The following is a 15,497-nucleotide window of genomic DNA, read 5'->3' as shown; positions in this document are numbered from 1 at the left end:
CTATCCTTTGCCTTGTTGATTTGCAGCTGCTGTTGGCTTTCTGACAGTTTCCAGTGTCATTACTATGTCAGCCCCTTTCTTTCTGGGGAAAGTTATTGACATTATTTATACAAATCCCAGTGAAGACTTCACTGACAGCCTGACCAGCCTGTGTGCCTTGCTGAGTGGAATCTTTCTATGTGGTGCTGCTGCTAATGCTACTCGTGTCTACCTCATGCAGACTGCAGGTAAAAACAGAAGCAAAAAGTGGTACTGAGAGTCACCTTTTTTCACAGAGTCAGGATATCTAATGATCTGAAATAAATTCTTGGCACTGGCTGAGAGATCCTCTTGGAATCAGTAGCTTTTATAACCAGATCAAAGGTTAACTAATAGTGCAAAGATAAGTATGCTGGAATAATTATTCATTTTTATTTACTGTTACATGACATCTTAAAGCTCACTCTCTTCTGGTATATTAAAACTCTGTAATGTGACTTGTTCAGTGCTGCGTAATCCTGTGATTTTTATATTGTTGGTGTCTGTGTAAAGTCTTGTGTGCCATGCTTCACTGATTTCTGTTTCTGACAGGACAAAGAATTGTGAAGCGTTTGAGAACAACCATGTTCTCCTCTATTCTGAAGCAAGAAACCGCTTTCTTTGACAAGACCAGAACAGGAGAGCTGATAAACCGCTTATCTTCGGATACAGCCCTCTTGGGCCGTTCAGTGACTGAAAACCTTTCAGATGGGCTCCGGGCAGGAGCACAGGCATCTGTGGGGGTTGGAATGATGGTATGGTGGTCTCTTCCCTGCTTGTCACTTCTTGTAGTTTCAAGTTTGTTTCAGTTCTGTTAGGTAATGTGTGAATGTGATTCAGTCCAGAAACTGAATGTGTGTTCTTGGATACAAGTGTATTTCACTGGTTATCTACAATAACTTTTAAGTACTGCCTTGCAACAGATGATGTGCCTGTAGCCACTTGATGTTTACTCACAGGCCAAAATATGGAGAATGAAGGTTTGAAATGAACTACTGTTGCTGCCCAAATTTATCAAGCAAAGTATAGTAGGCAAATAGCTTAACTCTGTTCTTACTGAAGATATTAAAATCAGTGATAACGTTCCCATGCTTGTAGGTGAAATAGGGTGTGAAGGGACTGATGTAAAAGTAATGGTGTTGGTTGATTCTGGTTAAGGCCTAGGTGAGCAAAGGCAGCACTGAATATCAAATTACTGCCGAGGATTTTTATAAGTGTTAGTCTTTCTGCTTTAGTCCATCAGTAAAGAATATATTTAGGTAGGAAGCATGTTAATGAAGGCTTCAGTGCAGTGCATCAGTTCCCTTAACTTTTTTGGTGGCATTAATTTTGTTAGGTTTATCTGAGAAAAGATATGTTGGTGGCAATTATCTTAAATGAAGTTGTGGTAATTTCTGCTGTCTACCCGGAGTTAAAAACAGATAGCAAAATAAAAATAAGCTTCCAATATTGATGTTATTAGAGACTGTTAAGAGTTTCCATTATGAAGCTTTAAAGCTTTAATACTTTGTCACTGATAAGAATTATGGCTTTCTGTATTTATCTAAGCAAATAGAGTCTAAGGTTTTATCTTACCATAGATAAAATAGAATAACTTTATGAAAGGCATTCTGCTCAAAATGCTTCCATGCTACAGTGTTAAAAGGTGGACTATAAAAGCTTGCCCAGAAAGAAGAGATTATTATGAAATAATTATAAAGCCTGTCAGTTAAGTTGATTTTGCATTTTTCTGGAGTTTTTTGTTTTCAATACTGAAAGCAAGATGAAATGAAAGCACATTAGATCTAATTTCAATAAATCTTATTAAAAGAACCCATTTAGGAGCTTTGATGATGATTGTTACAGGTGATAAGGTTTTGCAACAGTAAATTAAATCCATTATTCCAGGTTATGAACATTCGTGGGTGCTAGGGAGCACTGGTGACTCCATCTGTTCCTCAGTTACCCAGAAGCAGTGTACGATATTTCTCTACTCAAACTTTCTGCATTACACTGTCTATTTAAAAGTTGTGTAAGTGCTTTAGGAACTATATAGTAGCTTTTGTCTTTCAGCATCCCCAAGAGATTTCCTAGTAGGCCTGTTTACTGGCAGGTTAAGATATTTGGCTAAGACCACACAGCAAACCAGTGAGAAAGCAAGAAATGAAATCCAGACCGCTTTGCTTATAATCCTTTGTTCTAACCATGGGATACATCCCAAATGCTGTGGAGGAATGGATATTTTGTCTGGAAGAAATAAAACATGATAAATGAAAGCATGGCAGCACTAAATTACAGTCCTACTAGTTTTAGAAAACTCTAGTGAGGCAAGTTGCACTTCACTACTCTAGTGGGTTTTTTTAATCTGAACACTCACCACCCCTGACACATAACTTTTTCTTCTAGTTTTTTGTGTCTCCTAGCCTTGCTGCATTTGTTCTGAGCGTTGTGCCACCCTTGGCTGTCCTGGCTGTGATTTATGGAAGATACTTGCGAAAACTAACTAAAATGACCCAAGATTCTCTCGCAGAAGCAACACAGGTAATCTTTTAACAGATGCTTTCTAGTTAACTTCAAAGTTGCTCTAGTGTATTTAGGTTAATATCTCTGAAGTTAAAGATCTTCTGAAGATAATTGTACTGTTCATTGCCCTAAGCCATGCTGAGCCTGTAGTTTTGCACCTGAATAGTATGAAAGGTAAACATCAGTAACACTTATTCATAGATCTCAAAAGCAACGGTGCTTTGGTTGTCCATAACAATATAATGTGGAGGTACCAGGCCTTGAGAATTTGGAAATGTAGGAAAGGATAAAGAGGTTAGGCTTTAGCTTTGTGAGAGCATAAAAAAATCAACCTTTGAAATCCTGTGTAATTTGGTACCTGGGTTTGAAAAACACTTTTCTTGGACTATGGTTATGAGTTTGAAGCCATCAGAAGCATCCTAGATGGTTCTGTCTTTTAAGAAAACTTTGCTAGCAAGTCCTTCTCTGAAATGAATCCTTGACGTTTGACCTTATTGTCAGATCTTTAATGTTTATGAGATTTTACATTTCTTAAGCTTTTCTGGGCATCTCAGCACATATCCAGATATTTGGGAGGAAAGTAGAGGAAGCTGTTGTTTCTAAAGAGGCTGTTGTAGAGGGGCTTTCATTGTGTTTGCTGACTGCACTGAAATATTGCAAAGCACTATCAGAGAAGAGTAGTGATAGTGACCTTTTCCTCACATCATTAAAAAGCATAGAAATATAATTAGGAAAGATCCAGTTAAAATAACCACAATTGTCAGCTGTTTTAAACTTGGCATGTCCTTTGTAGGACTTCTGCAAATTGACTGTGCAGAAGGAAGATTAGCCCTCTTCTGTTTATCTTCCTCATCCTGTGTTGAAGGGAAGCTCATGCCATTGCAAACCAGGTGTGGGACTTCACATGAACAAGCAATTTTAGTGTTCCATTTGAATTTTCAGGTTGAATGGGGGATGGAAGAAGGAGAATTATATTTTTATGTCATATTTTTACTCACAAAAGGGGGCCTTGTTTTTTGTAAGACCATCACAGTGTCTGTTAACAACTTAGTCTAAGTGGTTACAATTGAGGTAATTTTAGAATTAATACTTTGCTGTTTAGAAGTTAAAATAAAATACTGAGTTGAAATGAGACATTAGTAGTTGGGCTAAATTAATTCCCAGTGTTGCTTTGATCAAATGAGTGGAATTGTTTCAGGAAATAATAGCAGGCTTTCTTGCATGATTTAGTGTAGGATAGAATATTCTTTATTTTTCCCCTCCCCACGTTGTTATTGCAAGTTATTGTGAATAGTAATTTTCTTATGTGTGTTGTTCACATCAAATTAAGGGTTTTTTTTTAATGCTACTTTTATAGTTTCTATCTCTGCTAGCACTTAAGGCAATCTTGAAGTTCTTTTTAAACTGCCTGGGCATGCAGTTTACTTTCAACTTAATAGAATAAATATAAAAAAAAAAGGAGGGGGGGTGGGGAGGGAGGAGGGCATAAGAAATTTTCCAGTGGTGTCCAAAGGAATGTATTTGGAGATTAGTGTAGTGATACTTGTTTAGCTTTTAAATGTTCCGTAATATGAACATTCCAAATTGTGCGTCTGCATATATTTGTTTTGTTCTTTGCTTTAATGTAGTTAGCTGAAGAGCGTATTGGAAACATAAGAACAGTTCGAGCTTTTGGACAAGAAGTGGCTGAAGTGGGAAAGTATACAAATAAAGTTGATTATGTACTACAACTGGCTAAAAAAGAGGCACTAGCTCGGGCAGGCTTCTTTGGAGCAGTAAGTATATTTTGATGAAAGTAAACCAACTATGTTTTGCCAAGTGTCGATTATTTTAAAATTCATGAGGGTACTTATAAATCCACAAATAAATGAATTGAGTGTAAATTGAACCTACATAAAACTGTGGGAAGACTGGACTTAAATCAGTCTAAATTGCTGTGAAACTGCACTTCAAGGTACAGTGGTATGATAAAGCCAGTTTAAGCCTCTATTTCTGCCCCACACCCTTAGCTTGGTAGTATTTATCTGAGCGCATACCTCCTATTCAGGGAACTAAACTAGTGGAAACCTTCCCCCCCACCCTTAGTGTTTTACAGGTTTGTGTTCCTGATGAGATGAGCATCAATGCAAAGGAAGCTGGGGAGTGCGCAGGTCGGGGAGGGAGGGTGGGATTGCATTTTTCCATAACAGCTTGCAGTGAGTTTGCTTAACAGTATTCTAAAACTGCAATGTAACTGCAGACTATCAACTCTTCTCCTTTAATGATGGTTAAGAATAATGTTTGGTGTTCCTTTCCATTTGGCGTGGGGGGGCACGGGGAAAAGAGTTGCTTGCTTTTTGAGCACTTGTTGGATAGCGCAGTGCAGTGCCACTGGATGTCTGGCTGGCTGTTGGCTTGGTTTGCTTTCAGATTGGTTTTGTTTAAATTTAAATAAGTCTTCTAAAAATCTAGATACCCATAATATGGGAATTCTTTTATTAGAAGGAAAATTCTGAAGCAACATTTTAGAGGATGAAATTTAAGATATATGTGATAAAATCTGCCTTTTCCTCTTTTTCCTTAGACTGGCCTTTCTGGAAACTTAATTGTCCTCTCAGTCTTATACAAAGGAGGATTACTAATGGGCAGTGCCTACATGACAGTTGGTGAACTCTCATCTTTCCTAATGTATGCTTTCTGGGTTGGAATAAGCGTTGGAGGTATGGAATGAGAAATTAGATTTTCTTCACTTCAAAGCATTACAGTCAGTATGGGGGCGGGAGGGAAGAACCTCTTAAAAGATCTGGCTTTCTTAAAAAGTTTCTTCCAAATGATCTTCCCAAGAAATTATACATAATTTTTTTTCTGAAGAGTTAATGAAAATAATAATTTATAACTTAATATAAGCCTTCCATTTTCCCAAAGGAATACAGAGGTTATTTTTTTCAATGTGTGTATGTGACAGATACATATTACTTTAATTTTCTTTGCATCTAAATTAAGATACTTGGTATATTGTGTAAAGAAGTAATACTGGTATTATAATTTTTACAAAATATGTGGGTCTGTGTTAAACTTACTCTATTTAGAAAGACTTGTAGAATTTAGCTGTAATTCAGTATAGAGTGTCTTGAGCTGGAAGAGTAAACAATGTGCCAGCAGAACACTACACTCTGGTGCTAACCTTTTGTTTTTCCATACTGATTGGCTCCTCCTTTGAAGCTCAGGCTCTGTAATCTACTGGCCCAGAAACAAACTGTTCATCTTTTTGACAGAGCAGTCTTTACTACTGCATACAGGCAAAAATGAAGATAAGGTACTTTGAAGTTTGACAACTGTTTGGAAGCGTTGTTCTTTAAAATGAATCTGTTACGTCTGATAGACTAGTAGGGCAATGCAGCTCATCCGTACTCTTTTAAGACTAAGCCTGATATTGTGGGAAGCACAAAGATGCGCCTGAAGGCAAAATTCACAAAACTTGCTTCCTCGAATATCAAAATTCCAGTGGCACCCATACCAACTACCAAAACCCTTTCATCTCTGCTTAAATCATCCAAGTTTGGTCAACAGACAGATACCTGGCACTGTGAAAACATGGGACAAATTAATGTAAAATAAATGAAGAATAAGTTTAGAAGCACCGATAAAATGTCATTGGATTAATTTCTATTTGCTATAAAAACATCTTGTTAAATTCTACTTAAGATTATTGAAGAATATAGTTCTGTACAGAGCTTATTCTCATGGGGACTCTGAAGTAAAGGTGTCTTGCCAAAAGAAGCCTGCCTTCCTTGACACCTACAAGGCATGTAAATCGTCGAAGTGCTAAGTCTGCTTGCTATGACATCATCAATACATATGGGAGTTCATGCAATGAACTGTGAAGTTCACTGCATAATTTGGGACTTTGCCCCTTTTTGTTGTAACAGTTTTCTGTGTTTTCTACCAAACACTGTGAACACAAGTTATGAAAATTAAAAAACATTTTCTAAGTAGTATTTGCTGTCCTTATTATATAATGCTTTTTAAGAGTGGTTGTGAATTTGCAGACCTCAGTGTCTCAGTTTCAAGGTGCTCTGTGAGGCTCATGCCTTCTCCCCTGTGCTCTGCTCTAGGATGTAGGTGCTTTGGCTCTTTTTTCCAAGCAGACAGCTTCTCACCACGGCTGGTGCTTTGTGTTGCAAGCTTTCAGATAGTCCTCAGCAGCAGCATGATGAAATGCCCTGTCTACACTTACAGACTCATGACCTTGTGCTGGGCTTGTTGCTCTGCAAGAATAAACCAGTAAACCTATTTTAATATACCTTGGGTTTTCTTCCCTCCTGATATCACTCTTAACACTATATGCATTTTAAGATGGAAGTGGTTTCTTCTGTATGTTTATTCTGTTGGAATGCAGAGTTTTTTAAATTGGTTACTCTGTTTTGAAAGACACACAAACACTGAAGAAATAAGACATTTTATATTTATGTCTTACTCCATTTTTGGTTCTAGGTTGGTTTCTGTGTTTATTTCAGCTGCAAAGCCCTTCAGCGAAGCCAGCTCCAAGATGATTCACACAGCTGCTAAGAGCTGGGACCCAGTGCTATATGCAGGCCTTGTCCTTAGCTTTTGCTTTCTCCAGTAATGTTTGAAGCATGCTGACTTGGGAGATATATTTCTTTACATTGTTCATTCTCCACATAGCTTCTGAAGCATCAGTTCAGCCTTAGGTTTTGTGCCCTCCCTCCCCTGTGGCTGACTCAGCCAGGCTCCCCTGTAGTAGTATAACCCTGTCTGACAAAGAAGGGCATTCAGAGTGTTCCATTCTGCTGAATGATTTTAAAAATTGTCCTAGTTGGTTGCATGCAAGGCTATTTAAAGTTGGATGCTGTTCTTCCTGACAGATGAATGAAAAAGAGTTGCTTTGCTTTTGAGTATATGCAAGCTTAAGTGTATTAACATTTTCTTCTTTTTTCTTCAGAATGATTTCTTTTACAGATATAAGTAAGAATGGTGAATAAGGGTTATTGGTAGCTCTCAAGTGAGACTAGATAGGATTTAAATCAACATGTTTGATAGTGTGTTGGAGTAAAAGATCCCCTACACATTTGATGCTTCAGTGCTGGTGACAAAAAGTATAATGCAAATTTTATACCTCCTGTGTCTTCCACTCCTTATGGATGCATAATACTGTTCTGCTTTTTACTTAGGTCTAAGTTCCTTTTACTCTGAGCTAATGAAAGGACTAGGTGCTGGTGGACGTCTTTGGGAACTTATTGAAAGGAAGCCCCAACTTCCGTTTAATGGTGGGTCCTTGCTTTGATACTGTTCATAGGTTGATTTTTCTTGTATTGGTCACCAGTATTTCAGAAGGATGTGTGTTGTACTTAAAGGTAGTACTGCCTTACATTCTTTTGAAAGAAACTAGATACAGTGGTAATTCTTGTGAATTTTCCTAACTATGAAACAGATGATGAAAATTTCCTTTAATCAGAAATTTTAGAAGCTGAAAATTTGGTGGTTTTTTTTCTTTAATTAATTCAGAATATGGTTTTAAATATATTACTTTGAAAGTGTAACTGAGGACATGATCATTTCTAGCTTCTTGGAATATGTCTTTGATGTCATCACCACTGTCTCTTGGATCAGCTTTAGAGTGAAAAGAGTGGAAGGAAGAAAAAGGAGGGGAGGGAGGAGCTCTGAGATGGTTGTATCTCATATTTCCACTAAAAGATTTACCACACTCATCTCTAATGGCTAAGGAATTAGCAGTCTGAAAAGAGATGCTTTCAAAACCAGGTGTTTTTCATTAATAGTGTCTCAAGTTTAAACGGTTCATACTGATCCAGTGAAAACAGTTCCTTAGTGAGACATGTTGATTTGAAACCTAATTTGCAAGCACAAGTTTGAGGCCTTTCAGCAGCACATGCCAAACTGAATTTTTGAGTTCTTCAGCCATAGTGGGACTGAGGCATGACTGGGAAGTGAAAGGAAGGAAGGGGTGGAGCTGAGGTGGAGACTCCAGCCTCTCGGGAGAGTGTGGATGTGCAAGTACAGCAGGTGTTGCTTTTGGAATGATTTGCACCCCTCTCTTCACAGTAGCACTACCCACATTTCTCCCTTCTTTAGGTATGAACAAGGAAGTTTTGAAGAGGAGGTAATGTCCTTTATTAATTAAGTTTGACATTATTGGTTGTGTAAGGAGAAACAACCAATTTTTGTGGCAAATCAGTCATTCACATCTGAATTCTTTTCATGGGCTGCTTTACGCCTAAAGATAGGTTTGTGAATCTGAAATCACATCTGTTTTTATCAGTATGTTTATAGAAGAATGTGCTCACCTTTGAGAGGTGTTAGACTTTTATGGAAGTTTGCTTTTTATGGAAGCTTGCTGAGGTACTAGTCAAATCCCCAAAAGAAGATATGCAAACTTCCTTTATAAATCTGCCTTTTAAATAAGTATTTAACTATAGTAACATTTAAACAAATATAAAAAATAAATACTAATAATAATTAAAATAATATTTAATTATTTAAATAGAGCAAGCAAATATTTTAAATATATAATAATATTTAAATATAGTAAATAAAAATACATTGCCAGCAACACCTTATTTACAGTTTAATTGTTTGGAAGCTAGACAACGCCCTCTAGTACTGAGCGTATTTTGTATAAACAGCGTTTGCCTGTATCCATCAAAGTAGTTCAATAAGCTGCTTGTAGAAGATACTTTCTGTGTGAGTTGCTGTTTTATTTAATCGCCTGCATCCCACTTAGCAAAAGTCGTACATCAGTGTTCACCAGCTCTGTATGTTGTTGAGAAATGCAATATACCAGAGTCCAGGTGAGCTGTCAACACTAGTTTCTCTCTGAGTTTTATATGGTCCTCTGATTTGGAAACTTTGTAAGGGCTGCCCTAAGAGTCAGAGTCAGAAAAGAACACCCAACAGACCTAACAGTTTTTTTGAGTGAGCTCTGGCTGTAAAGAATAATAGAATACCATGTTGGAAGGATCCTCAAGGATCACCGGGTCCAATCTTTCTTGGCAAAAGCACTGTCTAGACAAGATTGCCCAGCACCCTGTCCAGCCAAATCTTGAAAGTGTCCAGTGTTGGGGAATACAGGAATACACCACTTCCTTGGGGAGATTATTCCAGTGGCTGATTGTTTGCATTGTTGTACCCATTACCTGCCCCCCCCCCCATCTCACCCTTTGTCTTTTCCAGTTGACTCCTTGTAAAAAGGGAGTCTCCATCTTCTTTGTAGCCACCCTTTAAATACTGGAACATCATGATAAGGTCTCCCCTATGCCTGCTTTTCTCAAGGCTGAACAAACCCAGTTCTCTCAGCCTTTCCTCATATGGCAGGCTTCCCAGTCCTTGGACCGTCTTTGTGGCCCTTTTCTGGACCCCCTCCAGCCTGTCCACATCTTTTTTGTACAGCAGGGACCAAAACTGAACCCAGTACTCCAGGTGTGGCCTGACAAGTGCTGAGTAGAGTGGGATAATGACTTCTTTATCTCTGCTGGTGATGCCCTTGTTGATGCAACCCAGCATCCTGTCAGCTTTGCCACAGCAGCACAGAAAGAATGGAGTTTTATCTTTTGAGTTGGTTACTACAGAGGGGTTCTTTTGAAATGCTGTGCTTCAAATTTCTCTTCTGCTTCTGTCTCCCTGCACTGGAATTCCTCAGATTCTTAATCTGATGGACACCAAGTCACAGTTGGCCTCTGTCTCTTTTCTCTTCACAGCTGCAAGCCTGTCTGTAGGATGCTTTTCAATGTGCGTAGACTTGATTTAGGCACTGAAAAGTAATATTGTCTCCAGTGGATGGAGGCAGACTTAGAATAGCAAAAGGTCCAAAGGTCCTTTGTCCAAAAGGTAATCACCAACTGACTGATGAAGGGATAGTTACACACTCTTGTCTTTACCAATGAAGCTGCCTTAAACTTCCTGCCACGACATCCAGTGCCACACTGCAGCGTGGGATTTTTTTTTATTTTTAATCTGGATTATTTCAGTGGTCTTCAACTTTACAGTAATACCAGTGCAGAGTAAGCAGCAGTATTGGGGCAGAAGTTGTCTTTCCCACTGCAGGTATTGAATTGTGTCCTGGTTTCAGCTGGGATAGAGTTAACTGTCTTCCTAGTAGCTGGTACAGTGCTATGTTTTGAGTTCAGAGCGAAGAATGTTGATAACACTGATGTTTTCAGTTGTTGCTCAGTAGTGTTTAGACTAATGTCAAGGATTTTTCAGCTTCTCATGCCCAGCCAGTGAGAAAGCTGGAGGGGCACAAGAAGTTGGCACAGGACACAGCCAGGGCACCTGACCCAAACTGGCCAACGGGGTATTCCATACCATGTGACGTCCCATCCAGTACAGAAACGGGGAAGTGGGGGGCAGGGATTCGCCGCTCGGGGGACTGGCTGGGTGTCGGTCGGCGGGTGGTGAGCAATTGCACTGCGTATCATTTGTACATTCCAATCCTTTCATTATTGCTGTTGTCATTTTATTAGTGTTATCATTATCATTATTAGTTTCTTCTTTTCTGTTCTATTAAACCGTTCTTATCTCAACCCACGGGTTTTGCTTCTTCTCCCGATTTTCTCCCCCATCCCACTGGGTGGGGGGGAGTGAGTGAGCGGCTGCGTGGTGTTTAGTTGCTGGCTGGGGTTAAACCACGACAAATTGTTTAATCACACCAATAGTGACATCCAGAAAACAATCTTTATTTTATAGACAGAACATAAGTCAGACAAAGTTTCAGATGTCCACGTAGCATAGGCTTACAGAAAGCTTCTTTTAAGTTTCCTTTCAGTATAAACTAACTAAATAAGAAAGTATATAAACCTTAGTCTCAGAACCCAATTATGGTTGATTTCTGGCACATCAGACAATAAAGCCAAGAGACTATTTCTCTACTGTCCAAACCCACCTGAAACATCTACTCTCTTGGCTACTTAGGTTTTATTTTCATGGAACTCCAGCTGTTGTTGGTGACAACAGATATCTCAGGAACAAATTATAATGTATTTTTTTCCTGTATCTAGAATCCAAACAAGAAACAAGTCCTGTATATAGCTTTTAGATATTTTTACAGTAATATATAGAGGAAGGACTTGTGGTACCAGACTTCCTGTATTGCAGTAGATTTCAGTGTTTCAGGGCACGGAATAGACTGTGCAATAACTGGAACTGAGAATAAAGATAAGCGATTACTTGTTACTTTGGTAATAGTAAAGATTATGCTGCTAGCACAGAATTTAGCAAATACATTTCTTTTCCCAAGGGGAGGTTTACAGGCCATTGTGCTTTTACCTAACAAAGAAGTTACAATGTGTATGTCCATGGACTAAAGTCAAGGAAGGAGTCTGAAATTGTATGTTCTTGCCTTTGCCATTTCTATGCTACTACCATTAAACTGAAAGGCTGGAGAAGAGGAGGGAATCCGGGAAAAAGAAAAGCAAAATAAATTATTTGGTCTAGGAACTGCAGGAGTAGTGAAATCTTGATTGCAACTGACGGGTGTCTGTGTTTCCTATCCACAGTTACTGTTTAACCAAACACGGGCATGTGCTACCATATGCTGTGGCTAGTTGGGGGTTACCTATGTGCTGCGTCTGAACAGAATTAAGGGGTTTGAGTTGCATGTCTTCAGCATGAACAAACACTGCTCAGTTATTGCTCTGGTGCTGCCAGTTTTCACAAAACTGGTAGGAACTTTGTCAGTGAGACTCTATCCTTTGGGAATGCAGCACCACTGTCCACTTAGTTTGCTTTGTATGGATATGTGTTGCTGGGATTTAACAAGGCTTGAAGAAATTGTGTTTCTTTGTCCTACCTATTTATAAGCTTTTTCTAGTACTGATATTCTTTTAAGATAATTGTTTAAATCCAGTGCTGTGCTCCAGAAAGAAGCTGGTTTTATTTAACTTTGGCAGTTGTTCATTCATGATGGTTTGTTATGGTATTTCACAAACTGAAATTTTAGTTTCAGTGAACTGTTGCCTAAGAGTTATGCCTCTGATTGGTCTTTGAATATACTGTTGTCCTGAATTTATTAAATATACTTTCCACTTAAAAAAACACCCTAAAAAATGGCCATTAATGCAACAAACCTAGCAGCAACTTTATTCTAGTGACAGCTTAAAAGCTACCCAGTTAACAGTTGGTGGAGAGGGAACTGCTCTTATCCAAAGAGGAGGGTGTTTCACGTGACTTTTGTGGCTTGATGAAAGGGCAGTAAATGATTCGCAATGTTTATCTTTTTGCATGTGTTCTATGGCAACGGGACTTTGGCCTTCAACAATGACATTTTATTTCATTGCTCCTAATTGACAAAACTTAAATTGTTCATAATATGTTTAAAAATTCAGATAATTCTACTAGAAGTGAACATTGTTCGTTGTTAGGTATTAGCAAGGTGCAAATTCTCCCTCTTGCTGTAGGTAGCCTACAGCTTCACTGCTGGTGAGCAACCTGAAATTACACTCAGGAACCAGTGGTGTACCACACTGATTCAGTCATGGCTGAAATATAACCCCTGTGGTCCTGAACTGTGGCTTGCAGCTATCCCTGGATTTAACATGGAGATAAATATTTCTATTGGGTTTCTGTAAAGCAAGTTCTAGGAGGGCTGAGCTGATTTTTGTTTCTGTTCACGTTTCTGTATTTTATTCTTTCTCATATAGAGGGAATCACACTAGGCAAAGACACGTTCAAAGGTGCTTTGGAATTCAAGGACGTTGAGTTTGCATATCCAACACGTCCAGAAACATCCATTTTCAAAGATTTTAGCCTTTCCATTCCAGCTGGCTCTGTTATGGCTCTGGTTGGCCCAAGTGGTACAGGGAAATCAACTATCATATCCCTTCTGCTGAGGCTGTATGATCCTATCTCAGGTATGTTTTGTGTGTTGCTCTCATTAGTGACAATTGGTGCTTTGCATCTCAGATACACCTTACAAACAGTCGGGCTTCCTGTGCTTGACATCTTGATGTGACTGTTCCACTGATGAACCGCGCTTCCTGCTGGGGTGTATGGTTTGTTACCTTGTGGTGGTGCCTGTATAGCTTTGCATTTCTGATCCACCAGTATGTGATTCTTCAGGGGTCGTTATTCTCAACTGTTCTTTCTGCCTCTTTTCAGTACTTGTCAAACACATTTGACTTTACTGTTTCTTAATTTAAGGTACTATCACTGTTGATGGCTTTGATATCCGTCAGTTAAATCCACTGTGGTTCAGGACAAAGATTGGAACAGTGAGTCAGGTAAGGAAGAAAAAAAAGTTCTAAGTGAATGAAATAATTTTGTGGGATCAACTAGCTGTGCCTCACTTCTTTTTAAAACTATATAATCTTCCTTCTCAGTGAAATCCCTTCATGTCACCATAACTGCTGTTGTGCATGCTTTGTTCTAAAAATAAGTATTCAGAGCTAGTCCCATTATTCTGTAGTCTGTTTTTACATAATTATAGAGATTCAAAGTGTTAGCTTAGAAGAAAAGTGCGCATGTGGAGACTGGAAAGTACATTGTTGCAAATTGTATAGGTATGACCATCTTGATGTTTGCTATGATTTGTTGAAGAAAGTAACACAAGGCTTAACGTTTAATCACGTTTTGTGTTAATGGCAGTTACACAATCATATTTTACACAATCATTTGAAAACTGACCACCTGTGCTCTGTGTTCTTTCCAGGCAATTCCATTAGGAAAGCATGAAAATACAGCACTGTTGGCACTTAATCTTGTAGTGCCCCCTCCCTAGCAACCCCCAAACTCTGCAAGTACAGAGAGATGTTCAATGGTCTCTTAAAAATAAACTATTTGACAATTAGAATATGTATGTTCCTTCCCTCTTCTCCCCAGGTGCTTCACAGTGCAATTAACTGTTAGATTGATGTTCTGGTTAAAAGCATGAGGATAACTGAGCACATGTTGCATTTTAAAACATCTACTTAATGTAATAATGCCACCAAAAGCTTTTGTGCAAAAATTATTTTCCTGTGGACACATTAGCGTTTTTCTTTTTGAATGTATGTATTCCCCTTGAGTTACCAGTAGGAGATTCATCCTGGCATTCATACTATAGCATGTCTCTATTTTATAAACAGAGCAGACTTACCTTGTTTCAGACATTTTCCCATTGTACATCACTTGTCCTATCCGCCAGTCCTCTTCTCTGTTTTTTGTTTCTAATTCAATTAACTCTAGCTTACATATTCTTTTGTATGGATATAAAAGAAATTAATGCTGGGTATTGTAAGTGGGATTTATGTTATTTGAGATATAGACAATACATGCATGTGATTACAGGTCTCTACCATATTAGTTATGTTTTTGAATTTATCAGGAACCAATTCTGTTCTCCTGTTCTATTGCTGAAAATATTGCCTATGGTGCAGAGGATCCTTCTACTGTGACTGCAGAGGAGATTCAGAAAGTTGCTGAAATAGCTAATGCTGCTAGTTTTATCAGAGATTTTCCAAAAGGGTTTGACACTCTAGTTGGAGAAAAAGGCATTTTGCTTTCAGGTACATCTTTATATTGCTTATTTTAAAAATCTGGATGCTATAGAGTGAAGTAAAAATTCTGTTATTTTTTGTTACTAGTTTTTTCTCCAAGTCATAGTCTGCCATAAGTATTAAAAAAATCCCTCCTTCATCTCCATCCCACCCCCTAAAGTACATGCGCGTAATTCTGCTCAGCCCAGGCATTCAGTTAAAATTACTTTACATATGTTTTCCTACTTCAATTTACTGAGCTTTTTCCCCCAGGTGGACAGAAGCAACGAATTGCAATTGCTCGAGCTCTGCTCAAGGTAAGCCAGTACCCAAATAGCTATATAACTACTTTGTGGGGAGGTGGGAAGGGTTAAAAAGGAGGAGGTCTTTCAATGGGAGAGGTAGAAAAAGATTTTTAAAAAGAAAATTATATCTTTTATGTTAATGAAGAAGTTTGAAAGGGCTGAGCGGTTTAACTAAAGACAATTTACTTATGTAAGTACTTCTTCCTAT

General features: G+C 38.5%; 1 protein-coding gene across 1 annotated transcript in view; it reads left to right on the top strand.

Moving 5' to 3' along the window:
• ABCB10 (ATP binding cassette subfamily B member 10) overlaps positions 1 to 15,497 on the top strand; it is a 31,651-nt gene that overhangs the window by 10,886 nt on the left and 5,268 nt on the right. Inside the window, 10 exon segments of the mRNA XM_052805716.1 lie at positions 27 to 227; positions 571 to 773; positions 2,404 to 2,538; positions 4,149 to 4,295; positions 5,084 to 5,219; positions 7,692 to 7,787; positions 13,173 to 13,382; positions 13,672 to 13,751; positions 14,834 to 15,014; positions 15,258 to 15,301. Of these exon segments, the coding sequence (XP_052661676.1) occupies positions 27 to 227; positions 571 to 773; positions 2,404 to 2,538; positions 4,149 to 4,295; positions 5,084 to 5,219; positions 7,692 to 7,787; positions 13,173 to 13,382; positions 13,672 to 13,751; positions 14,834 to 15,014; positions 15,258 to 15,301 (1,433 nt within the window).

Source organism: Harpia harpyja, chromosome 13, assembly GCF_026419915.1.
Source record: "Harpia harpyja isolate bHarHar1 chromosome 13, bHarHar1 primary haplotype, whole genome shotgun sequence".
NCBI classification, from domain to species: Eukaryota; Metazoa; Chordata; class Aves; order Accipitriformes; family Accipitridae; genus Harpia; species Harpia harpyja.
The sequence above is the reverse complement of the archived record's forward strand: the minus strand, read 5'-3'. Positions and strand labels throughout refer to the sequence as shown.